Raw genomic sequence first — 12,383 nt, 5'->3', positions numbered from 1 at the left:
ACTGTTGAAATATAGTTAAAATTAACATACATAATTGACTTTAAAATTTGCCTCTCAAAAATTTAAAGTAGTAAAAAGTATGAAAAGCTAGAGGAAATCCTGTCTTTAGACTTAAGGCACAATAATTTAGAATTAAGTTACCTTTTTTAATCCTAAACTGTTGTACATGAAAATGTATAGAGCATGCAGTTGTGTAACTGAATTTCCTGGAAAAGTGTACACGTTGTTTTATGTGTTTATAACTGTATTTATGACTTTGCAACAATGTTGAAGGTAGAAGTATTGTATCAATAATTACACAGTTACTCAACTGTTTTGTAATCATCCAAGAGAAATGATTAACCATAACTCACGTTATTTACTAGGCAAGTTGTATTTAGCTTAGGGAAAAACTTAGTAATTTTGGATATTTGTTAAGCAGAGTAAATTTGAAGTCAAATAACAAAAATCAGATCAATGTACTTTGTAAAATAAAATTTTGATATTTATAATTTTATCTAACAAAATTTGAAAACCGTTGAAAAGTGAATAAGGATTAAAGTAGACAGTGTATTCAGGTAATATAGTTTTATTGTGTTAAGTAACGACAATGTTTAACTTCCCCCAAACTAGCTACACTAATGTTTCATTTTATAAGGATGTTTTGATAGAAGCTAACTTTTTGAAAGTTAGTTGTAACACTGTAACCAAATTATCAGTATTTTTTATGAAAGAAGAAAGACTTCCACTATAATTATTATCTTAGATAAAAAAGGTGTTGACCATATAGTCCTAAAATAACCTAAATAAATCCAAGAAAGTTAAAATAATGCTATTCTGTATTGATTACCTCAGTTGAGTTATAATCCAGCATTTTCAAAGCTTATATCTTTACTTCTAATAATGTGATTCATATGAAAATAAAAAACAGTTAAAAACAAACATATCAAAATTTTTAATTAATATTAAATAGTTATAATTAATTATAATCGTACATAGAAAACAAATACTAAAACCTATGCCTAACTTAATATTTGAGCTTTTGTAAACTGGATGCCTTTTATATGTCATTACTTATACAGTCATATCTAAAACTCAGATATGCACACAATGTTATAAGCAGGTCTGTCATTATTTTAGAAGACACCAGTGGAGACTTTAACAAGAAGACCAATTTCAAGCAAATAGACTTGTAGATTAACAGTAAAAGTACTTAAAGGCTGCAGTACAATCTTTGAGAAATGAACACTGATTCTACGTTTCATTGTTTTTTTTTTAAATACTTTTATACACAATTATATAGTTTCATTTATTTGTATTAAGGGTGTTTAACTTTTATGAAAAGAAATTTAAGAAAATGGTTATTATAGTCTTGTAGGAAACTATGGTGAGGGCTCATCTGGATAGAGTACTAGAGTTATTAGTGGTTTAAATAACTTACCACTGTATGCCATGAGAAGAGGCTTGGAATTTTTAACTTTGACTTACAATGCTAAAAACTGGCTTTTGATACCCACTATGGCACAGAGCACATAGCTCACTGTGTAGCTTTGTGCTTAATAACAAACAATCTTAACTTTCTCTGTAGTGCAAAAGAATTGGGGAGGGGACTTGATTCATGTGCTCAAAATTATTAAGGAATTAGATAGTTTTCTTGTGGGTTGTCTGAGTGATAGGTTGGGAATATAAACATTAATATTAGAGTTAATAGGATCAAATTTTAGAAGCCTAATTACAGTTGTGATCATAGACAAACTTCTTTGTGGTTTGAATTAAAGATGTAAACTTGTTTTCCTGGTGATATAGCTTGTGCTATTAGTTTGAATTCTATTAAATTTTATATTTTATGTCTGAATGGCTGTATTTATGATGCTTAAAAAAATTAAGTAGAAAATTTGTGTTATTTATCTGTATATTTGTTTTTAAATGGGAATTTCCTTCAGTAGGAAGAATGGTCTTGTGTCACTCTTGTTCACCTACACTGTAAAACTATTAAAAAAAATATCTTTAATTTTACTAAAAGTGCCTAGTTTTGTAATTCTGTTTAAAATTTCTATGAAACACTGCTATAATACTATTGCAAGATGTTAATTTTGAGCTAAGACTAACCCTACATAATACTCTGATGATAGAACTATATGCTGTAGCAGTGTTTGTTATGTGTGTGGTATTCAAGAAGGCAAAGCAATGTGCTTTAAATATGCTTTTCTATTAATTTTTTTCAAACAGATGTCTGCCCTAGTTCCAGTATTATAAATGGTGAAGAAGACGAGCAAGTTTTAGACTTTGTAGGTGACAGTGTGTCAGGGTTTCTTGCAGCTGTATATGAAACAGCTGAAAAGAAGGGAAGTCTAATGATAGGTGTTGTGGTAAGTTTGATTGTGATACACTCTACAAGCTCAAAAATTATGAGCTGGAAAAGTAAATTATTGAATGGGATTATTAAGGTTATATATTCTAAATCATAAATAATACATCCAGAGTATGGTTCCAAGGATTCATGGTTTGTGGCCTATTTTCACAAAAGCTTTTCTCTACCTTGGAACTATGGATGTATTATAAAAGTGACAATCTAGTTGCAATATTCAGTTAGACAGTAGAAACCCAAGAGTTTGAAGTGGTTGTTTTTGACTAGCTGATTTCATTCTAGCCTTTCAGTTCAAAATTAAGGATGTCTTCAGATAGCCCTTTATGTAGCTTTGTTCAAAATTTTTTATCATTTTTTTTTATGTTTATCTTTGAAATAAATCTGAAACATCCTTGTAGACAAAATTCAAAAAATTCATGTAGTGTTTGGTAATTGTTTGGTTTTGATGTTTTTCAAAGAAACCAATAACACAAGAAAAAATAATTGAACTAAATTAAATGCTTATGTTTTCAGAGGTTTCTTAAACAATCCACTTAATCCTCACAGTTGAAATAACTACTAATTTGATTTGAGCTTGGGTCCTTGGAAATACCTGGAATTTTCATTTGTAAATTTTGGTTGAACTCAATAACAATATCTTACTGATAAAGTGGATATACAAAGATCATAAAACTTACATTAATCCTTTATCTTAAATAAAAGTTACGTACTACAATTCTTGTTCCTTATAGACTATTACCTGTTCTACCCTATTTTCGTGTTAGTCTCCTGGAGTGATGTTATGTTTATTTCAATTCAGCATGAGTTGAGGATTTATCTATACTTAATATATTTATTTGGAACAAGCTGAAATACCTGTCAACTGACTGGGAATTTTTAAAGGTAATTAAAACAATGTAAATTTAACAGCAATTATATATATCAAAGTAATAACTTGAATATGAATATTATCTCAAAATGATAACAAAACTTTCATAAACAACATTTGCAGCTCACACAGCTATTCTTGTTCAGGGATGCTCTCTATTTACCAATATTTTTTTGCATGCCACAAGCCTTTTTACTCCTACTTACCCTCTCAGTTCACATGGTTTAACTGATTCACGCATGCAAGTCATCATGTGACAAACCTCAACCAATAGACGTGCCCCACACACAAGTGACATCTTGAATGCTTATCTACATATTCCCATATCAAGACACTACCTTTGGTTTGTTCATCATGGGGTGGTTTATCAATTTTGTATTCTTCCTTTCAGTCTTGCAATGGCACTGTTTGTTTCTAGACGGGTTGTCTAGGCTCTTCTCTTCTTTGACTCTATTCGATGGAACTGGCAGTCATCAATGCCCTTACTGCTCATGAGGTCCTATTTCTTTTGATGATGTAATCCTCTATGGTGGCACTTATTCCATGGGTTGTGCTTATATCAGATTTATTCAATGGACTCTTCATGATCAATGGTACCTTGCACGGGATCCTTTAGATATTCCTATTATCCTTCCTCCTTCCCTTGTAGATGATCTGCATTAGTAGTTGGACAAAGCTCATACTTTGGTGGGGTTCCACTTTCGCCTCCTCGTCCACATTTACATATTTTCACGGATACTTTACTTCACAGCTTGGGACATGGGTCGAGCAGCAAGTCACTTCTGGTCAGTGGTCTATGACAGAATGGTCTTACTACATCAATGTCTTGGAGCTTCTTGCTGTTCATTAGGGTTTGGATCATTTTCTTTCTCTTGCTTGCAATCTGGTTATGTTCCATACAGACACTTCTGTGTATATTAATATATGTTCTGTGTAGTGGTGTATATCAATCATCAGTGAGGCACCTGTTCTTGTTCACTTTGTTATTGAACATTGGATCTCCCTTTTTGGGCTCACATGCACAGTAATCGTCTATTTGTGTGTCTTGTTCTGGATGCTTTCAGCCTTGTCATGGATCGTCTATCCCACCCGAACAAAATTTATCTGATGGAGTGGTTTCTAAATCCTCAGATTTTTTCAGTGGTTATGCACTCGGGTGGGTAACCTGCACCTGGATGCATTTGCCACTATCCTCGATACTAAGTTACCTCAGATTTGGCCTTCGGTGCCTCATCCATATGCAGTGGCTGTTGATGCATTCAGTCAGTATTGAACAGGCAAGTTTCCTTATGTGTATTCTCCTATCTAACTCCTTCCTAGAGTGATTTATATCATCCACTCCACTCCATGTCAAGTCCTTCTGATTACCCCCAACTGGCCGGCCCAGATGTAGTTTATGTGGCTGCTCCAGATCCAATCTGTTCCACTGTTGCCTCTTTCCAGCACTCCTTCCCTTCCACAGTAGCCTCAGTCCCAGTTAGCTCATCCCACCATTCCTACCCTTCTTCTCCATGCCTGGTTTTTATCAGGTCCTTGTCTAGGAAATCTGGCTTATCACAGTGTGTAGCTTTGTTGTTTGCACGTTCAGTTCAACCTTCTTCCATGGAGGTTTATCGGCATAAGTGTGACATTTTTCCACCATTGGTCTTTGGGTCATGGGTTCTCCTCTGCTCGTAGCATTGTTCCTCTTATTACATATTTCCTCACTTAGTTATTTGATCGGGGGTCTTTGGACTCCTTGATCACAAGTTATTGGGTGACTTTATCACTCACTTTTGTTATTCCCGGTACCATAAAAGTTTGGCCTCCCATTACCTTGTCACTTTTACTACATTCCTTCTGGATTAGTAGCCCTCCACAGCATGCAACCCTTATGGATTGGGGTGTCAAATTTGTGCTTCACTGCCTTACTTTACCTTTGTTTGAACTTTTGTTGTCTTGTTCCATGTTTTATTTATCCCTTAAGACATATTTTTTACCATTGACGTTTCACATATTCTGTATGATTACTCTTATCTACTTTACCCAGATCGATCTTTCCTTCTCAAGACTTCAGCATCTCAAGAGGGTGATTCCTCCTTCTTCTTGATTTTCTTTCCTTCCATTTTTTACCTCTATTCCAGGTCTGATCCGGATAGATTTCTCTGTCCTATTCATGCTCTTCATTGTTATATCAGCCGCATGGCTTCCTTGTGTCATAACTGTTCCCATCTATTCATCCCTTGGCAACTATCCTCTGTTTATGATCTTTCTTCTTCCATCCTTACCAATTGGGTGTGGCCTTTGATTTGATTGGCTTATTCTTCCTTATTGTTTTCTTCCTGAACATTGTTTCAGGTGTGTTCTCATCAGATCAGGCACCTTACCATTTCCCCTGTGTCTCATCCCCATCATGCCTAGTAGGAAATTCTTCATTAAGGCATTTGGATTACTCCACATACTTTCATATCTCACTATCGATTGCTGTATCTTCACCTTTGGGTTATCATTTTCTGCCTGTAGTCATTCTTCAGACTTTAGTGAGACTATGACTGTGTAAATTATTTTTTATATCTATATTCTTTTTCAGTGGCTTTTATATTTTTATTTTGCAGTATCTGGATTACACTCTGTGGAAAATGGTGCCTGACCAGGTATACTTAAAAATAGTCAAATCCGAACTGTAAAGTCTTGATAATTTGACAATTATAATTTCCGTGGCCAACAAGTGCACACTGCTGAGATGGAGTGTTCCACAAGATCACTTGTAGGTTTGTCCTCACAATATATTTGCTTCATTAATATGCTGCCCATCCCTGCCATGCCTTAGATTGAATAAATCAGGTATGGTCTGCTTTTCAAAATAGGGTTTTCGTGGTCACCCGTTGTCTCAGATGTTGTCATTCCTCCTGACTTTCCACTGCAATTTCTCCCCCATTTTTCTTCCAGTGGAGTATTGGAGTCCTTACCACTTTCTAGTTCCAAGCTCTTTGGCAGTGGACCAATGCATCTTCCTGAATGTGATAAGGATAAAAAATATATATTATGATAAAACCATTCAGTTGAGAGTAGGGCGGTGGTGTTCTGCTGGTGTGGATGATGATATGTCCTCCACTATGTATAACTGGAGTGAGTCATCAAAATTGGAGTTCACCCCTTCGATTGGGATCCCTCATCCTACCCCCATGTGGATGTCGGTTTCCAGTTTTGGATTTAGAGCTGAACCAATTAACATAAGTCCTCATACATGTATTACAGGTGTCTCTATTTCCTCACTCAATTATACTCGTCCTTCCACTCGTGTTGTGTGTCATGATGGAGGGACTTCTTCCTCTTACACTATCCCTTGATGATTTTATTATATTGTGCTAGGGGCAGTTCCTGTCAATTTAGTTTTTATACTGAAATGGTTTACACCACAAAGACATCTTTACAAGACCAGAAGTAGGGTTCCCAGATTGTTCAATCAATTTTTCACATTGCTATCATGTGTCCCGTTCATAGATTAAGGGGAATGAGATTCCCTCTCGTCTGATGAACTTGAAGTGAAGATTGTATGATCCTCTTTCCTACCCCCACAAATGGCTGGGTTTTGGATTGTAGTTGACTTACTGATGGTATGATTCTCATCCTAACCCTGCGTGGATGTCGATTCACAGCAGCCTGGATTTAGGATATAGTTGACTTTCCATGTATGATCTGTCTCGCCCTAGGCACTTTACACCTAGAGGCACATCTTTTTACTCTCACTTACACTGAGGTACTCTAAGGGATTGAGATTTCAATATCGTGCAGTTAGGATCCTTATCCAACCATTGTTCTCTCCCTTTTGGATATGCTCCTTCCAATTTCCACCCATGTCTGCAACACTTTTTTCCACACAAGGCGAAGAATATACCTGGTACAGAGTGGTGCAGTCTCCCATGTATGATCTTCTACTGTGAGGATTTACTCTTTTAGGGTGCCCTTCAAACACTTTTGAAGGATGCTTCTTTCTTTCTCTCAACACTGGTCCCTCCACCTATTCAACGTGAGATTCTAGCTGTTTATGTGAACAGAGATAATGTACTGTATCGGAAGTTAGAATTTTCCAATGCGGAAAATATATTTCTGATAGGTACTTTCCTATCTCACACTTCCCACCCTTCCTCCCCACTGAAATCCAGTACTTCCATTTTTCTGCCAAAACCTGATGTGATAGTTGGTAGAATCAAATAGAGGGAGTTACATGTATCAGTAGAGTGTGTGACACTCTTATTGGGGAAGGGTTGTTGCATGATGATTTCATATATAAGAGTTAGCACTGAACGAAAATAGCTATTTATGTGAGCAGACGTAAATACCTATCAGAAATATATTTTCAGTATAGGAAAATTATAACTTTGGACTCTTGTATTTTTTTTTCTGGCAACTCCTTATTTTGTTCTGTCACACACTACACCTCTTCAGGAGATTTCACCTTCAACACCATTTCTAACAGCTCAGATTGACAGTCAATGCATATTCAGTTTTTCAATAGTTTTCTATTGCCTGCTATTGTTGCTCTGCCTCCACATCGTTCACTTTGGTGAAAGTTTGTTCTTCTCCTATTTTCTTCCTGTTGCTTTCAGATCTCCCAATGGATTGATCATAAGATTTTTGACTTGTACACTTCACACCTGGTTGCGATACCCATAGTAGGCATGGCTCAGATGCCATTTAGATGGCTTTGTCCTTCTTTACACACAGGATAGTTAAGTATTTCACATTTTTGTGTTCTTGGTTGTCTAAGTCTTATTAGATTTATTGTAAGTTAGATATTGATTATTACTTTGTTTTCTAGGTAATTTTAGTTGGTTTACACATTTGTTATTATTACATACTTTGTAGACTTAGTAAATTTCTACGCTGATTTCTCCAAGCCAGTTCCATTGGCTGTTGTTTCGCTAGATAGTAGATAGGGACAGAGCTAAGTCGGATTGTTTTTTACTATAGGTTGCAATGTGGGATTCTAGTTTTGTGTGAGAGGAGGTAAAACTATATTGGAAGTTAACATTTTCTTACAATGAAAATGTATTTCCAGTACATACTTGCCTCTCACACTTTTCCCATCTTTCCTCACCACTGTCAGTGTTATTCTTTTAGATTCCGCCAATTCCAAGTGAGGATTGAGTGGGAATAGCAGAGGGAGCTAGCTGCACCAATATAGGTGGTGCAATACTATTGGTGGGGAATGGTCACATGATATGTACATCTTCAATAGTGGTACAAAATTGGTGGAGTATCTAGACTAGTGCACTGAACATGAAAATGTTTTTAGTAATGCTTGGAGGGCAGAAAGAAGATCGAGATAGCATTGTGTGATAGGAGGTAAGCACCTATTGGAAATACATTTGTTAGGTATGCATTCTTAAGGAATTTTTAACATTATGTAATTAATATGACAGTTTTTTCCCACCAAAATGGAAAGTATGATTGTATACTATAAAAGATAACAAAAGTTTGCAGTTTTGACCTTGACACTGTAAGATCAAATTAGGTAATATTAATCTTCCAATATCTGTAACAAATTTGTACACATAAAGCTTCAAGAAAGCTAAGAATTTTTTGTCATATGTTGATAAATATTTTAATAACATAACTTTCTTTTGCTTTTATTTATAATAGTTTTATTTCTTATGTTTCTTAAGTTATGGTGTTCTCTTGAAATCTTTATAATGATTGTAATGTAGATGTAGTTGAAGAATGAAGGAGAACTGAATTTCTTTTGCAGGCCGTTCAGCCAACTACAGGAGATGTCTTATACAGCAGTTTTCATGATTCTGAAACAAGGTCAGAACTGGAGAGCTGTCTAATTCATATTCATCCTATAGAAGTAATTTTACCTGAAACACTGCTCTCTCCACAAACTGTAAATTTGGTAAAGGAAATAACAACATTAAGGTAAGATGAATACTTTTTTGGAATTTTTTTTTTAATATTTGCAGATGAAAAACATTTTGATCTAAAAATCTAAGTTTTATTGTATATGAAGTATTATACTTCATTATTGTAGAAGTTTAACAACTATCTCACAAAAACATGAAATGATTTTTCAGCATAAACTTCATTTCAAGAAATGCATGCTGTTTTGTATATGCCATTACACTCCAAACTTTTGTTGCATGCCTCAGTTTCTTTTTTGAGACATTTTTTCTTACATTTGATGATTGGTATATATATATGCATGCAGATATAATTAGTTCTGTTTAAGCATTTTACTTAGCTTTTCAGTTTTTCTTGGTAAGTGCTTGTTTTAGAAACATTTCTAAGTCCACCTTAGTTCAGTCATTGAACTGTGGAATTGACCAACTCATAGCATTGTGTGTTTCATTGTACTAGTAAGGTTTATTATTTTACCTGATTTTGTTTTCTTGTAGTATTTTGAAATAACTTCGAGATGAAACTGTTGAGGTGTTTATTGAGTTCCAATTTAGGCTGTAAAAATTTTCATTCTTTAAATTTGGATTTTTTGAAACTGCAAATAGAATTTTAATTTATGTTCTGGCAATTGCTGTTGGCTTAGGTTTGTGATGAGAAGCATAAGGTACAAAAACTTCTTTGTGGAAAGTTTTCTGTACATATAGACTTTTTCCAAGGTCTTCTTATGAGAGTTACTTTACAGTACATCCTGGAAACAGAGTTGTTTACTTTATGCTGGTTTTCAAAGTATACTTTCAGTTAGAATCATGTGCACATATCTTTGAAAGTTTTGTAGATTATAGGGAAAATGTTTTAAATATTTCTTCACTGTATTTTCACTGTTCACAAATGCAGAATATAAGTGAATTTGTTCTATAACCAACATATAAATGCCCTCTTTCATCTGTCAATAAAACCGCATTAAAAGAACTGTTTGCAGGAATTAAATTTTTTAATTGCAGCAAATATGTCCAAAATACTTCAGTCCCCACTATGACTCTGTAGATGTGAAAATTTAAAATTATGGATTAGAAATTCAAAACTTTAATGATTAAAAGTTTTTAATAAGTATTAATTCATAACTTGGATATTATATCGTTGGCTTTATGATTAAATATTTCAATTTACTATGGACATAGAGGTGGCATATGAATACAGCATAGTTGAATTTAGTTGAGGTGAGCACTAGGTGACAATTCCAGGGGTTGTACCAACAGATGCTGACCCCTCAGGGAGAAGCTGGCTGCCTCATAGAGGTATGATAGTCTTTCTTTACTGATGTTACCAGTGGCCTTCTAACTGTATACTGCCCTATTGATTCCCCATCTTTCTTGCCTTTTCTGGCTACACTATAAAGTTTTATAGCAGTATCATTACCCCTGAATGTTGAAAAAAGAAAAAGTCTATGGTTGCTGCTTTTCCTTTACTATTGCATAACAGGTTCATATCCTCCCAATAGGTTTGTGATGGATTTGATAAAAGGTCTTGTCAGCATCCTGGTTTACCTTTACTCAACATGGCTTAACATGTTTTTCTGTGTGATGGTGGCTGTTGCATTTCTTTCTGCCTTCCATCTGGCAACCAACCTCTCTGAATTTTATGAAGTATTGCCTGTGAGTCATTTACAAATATTATGTTGGTGGTGCTGTCTGTTTGGGATGTGATGCTTTTAGAAATCCAGAGGAGAACGTTTTATGGCTTCCAGCTCCATCCTTATGCTGCTTCTGGGAAGCTTGAATTATCCACCAGCCTTATGAATAATGTTCTTGCTCCATGAGATAATGAATGCCCAACCACCTCTATTGCTATCATTGGTGTAGGAACCATCTGTGGCTATGATGACAGGTTACTGTCCACCATTGGCTTTATAAAACAAAAACATGTTAAAAGTTTTTCCTTTTTTATCTTCTGCCCATTTTATGCTTTTTGACCATCTAGGCTGATTTACACAGATACCAGTGGTGCCAGATTTGTACCCTACTTGAGGACATACAGTGTTGGCTGTATAGTACCTGTTCACTCATGATTGTCTCCTGCTGATGGGTGTTCTGTAATGATGATAAGGCTTATGAGATGTAATATGGCTTTGATGAGGATGGCTGATGTACAATCATGACTAGTCTTAAGCAGATGATTTGTATCTTTTTAACCCTATAATAGCAACATACGTGTTTTGCAAATAGGTTAGATAACTGTCATGAAAGTTCTTAACAGAAATGAAACTAGTGGATGAAATTGTTTGAAATTTGACCTGAACTTTCCTAAAAGTATGTAGTTTCAGAAAAATAAAATATTTTTATTTTTTCCACTATTTAACTCTCTCAATACGGGTTCGGTCTATTTGACTGAGTCACGTGACGTTTTGTTCTAATTTAAATGCTTTATAAATTTAATACTTATAACTCTCCATATATTGGGTATATCTTCACAAAATTTGGTTGTCTTTCAGTTAATATTACAAGTCTTTCACATACAAAAAGTCATATTTTTAATAAAATAAAATAAAGATTTGTCCATGAATATATTAAGTGTTTATTTTGAATAGTCCATGTACAAAGTAATTTTCATGTTAAAATTAAAAATAGTTTTTATTATCTCAAAAATCTCAAATTTCCTTTGTGTAATCCCTAAAACCTCCTAAATGATTTTTTCACTAAACGATTTTTTCACTAAATTCTTACAGTTTATATGTTAGTTTCTCTACCCTATCTGAAAACTGGATTGGTCAATTCAACCGACCTCGTAGCCATAAAAAAAAAAATAATCGAAATAAACCTAAATTAACCTTTTTTTTCTTTCTAGAATGACTTCAAACTATAACATAAAACTACATTTGTTTATCCTAAGTAGTTTTAAGTTTGTAACATTATACATCTATTTACAATTAAATTTTATTGTTTTATTGCCCTTGGAACTGTGTCTAACTACTATCTGTGCCATTATAAGTTGTAAATCACTCGGAAAATGTGCAGCTCACATTATGCTAACAAATTACATTACTCACGAGCTGCTCACATGCGTGCCTTGTGAACCATTTTAATTATATTATTATTATTATTATTATTACTTATTTTACCTAATCTAGTCTTAGATAACTTAAAAAGATCTGTACTTTTAATTTTAGGTACTTTTATAATAATAATTTAAGAATAAGTATGAAAAACAAGAAATAAAGTACTTGCCCAATCTTCTTTTTTCTTGCCCTCGATTGTCGAGGAGAGTTAAGCCTGATTTTTTTAGTGATTATAG

General features: G+C 34.3%; 1 protein-coding gene across 1 annotated transcript in view; it reads left to right on the top strand.

Annotated features, from left to right (window-relative positions):
* The window catches only part of LOC106469829 (DNA mismatch repair protein Msh3-like), a 69,145-nt gene that overhangs the window by 4,819 nt on the left and 51,943 nt on the right, over nucleotides 1-12,383 (top strand). Inside the window, exons 4-5 of the mRNA XM_022398390.1 lie at nucleotides 2,209-2,348; nucleotides 8,947-9,116. Of these exons, the coding sequence (XP_022254098.1) occupies nucleotides 2,209-2,348; nucleotides 8,947-9,116 (310 nt within the window). The remainder of the gene's footprint in view (nucleotides 1-2,208; nucleotides 2,349-8,946; nucleotides 9,117-12,383) is intronic.

Source organism: Limulus polyphemus, unplaced genomic scaffold (genome assembly GCF_000517525.1).
Source record: "Limulus polyphemus unplaced genomic scaffold, Limulus_polyphemus-2.1.2 Scaffold3674, whole genome shotgun sequence".
In the NCBI taxonomy this organism is placed as follows: Eukaryota; Metazoa; Arthropoda; class Merostomata; order Xiphosura; family Limulidae; genus Limulus; species Limulus polyphemus.
Note: the sequence above shows the minus strand (reverse complement) of the source record. Positions and strands in the feature narration are given on the sequence as shown.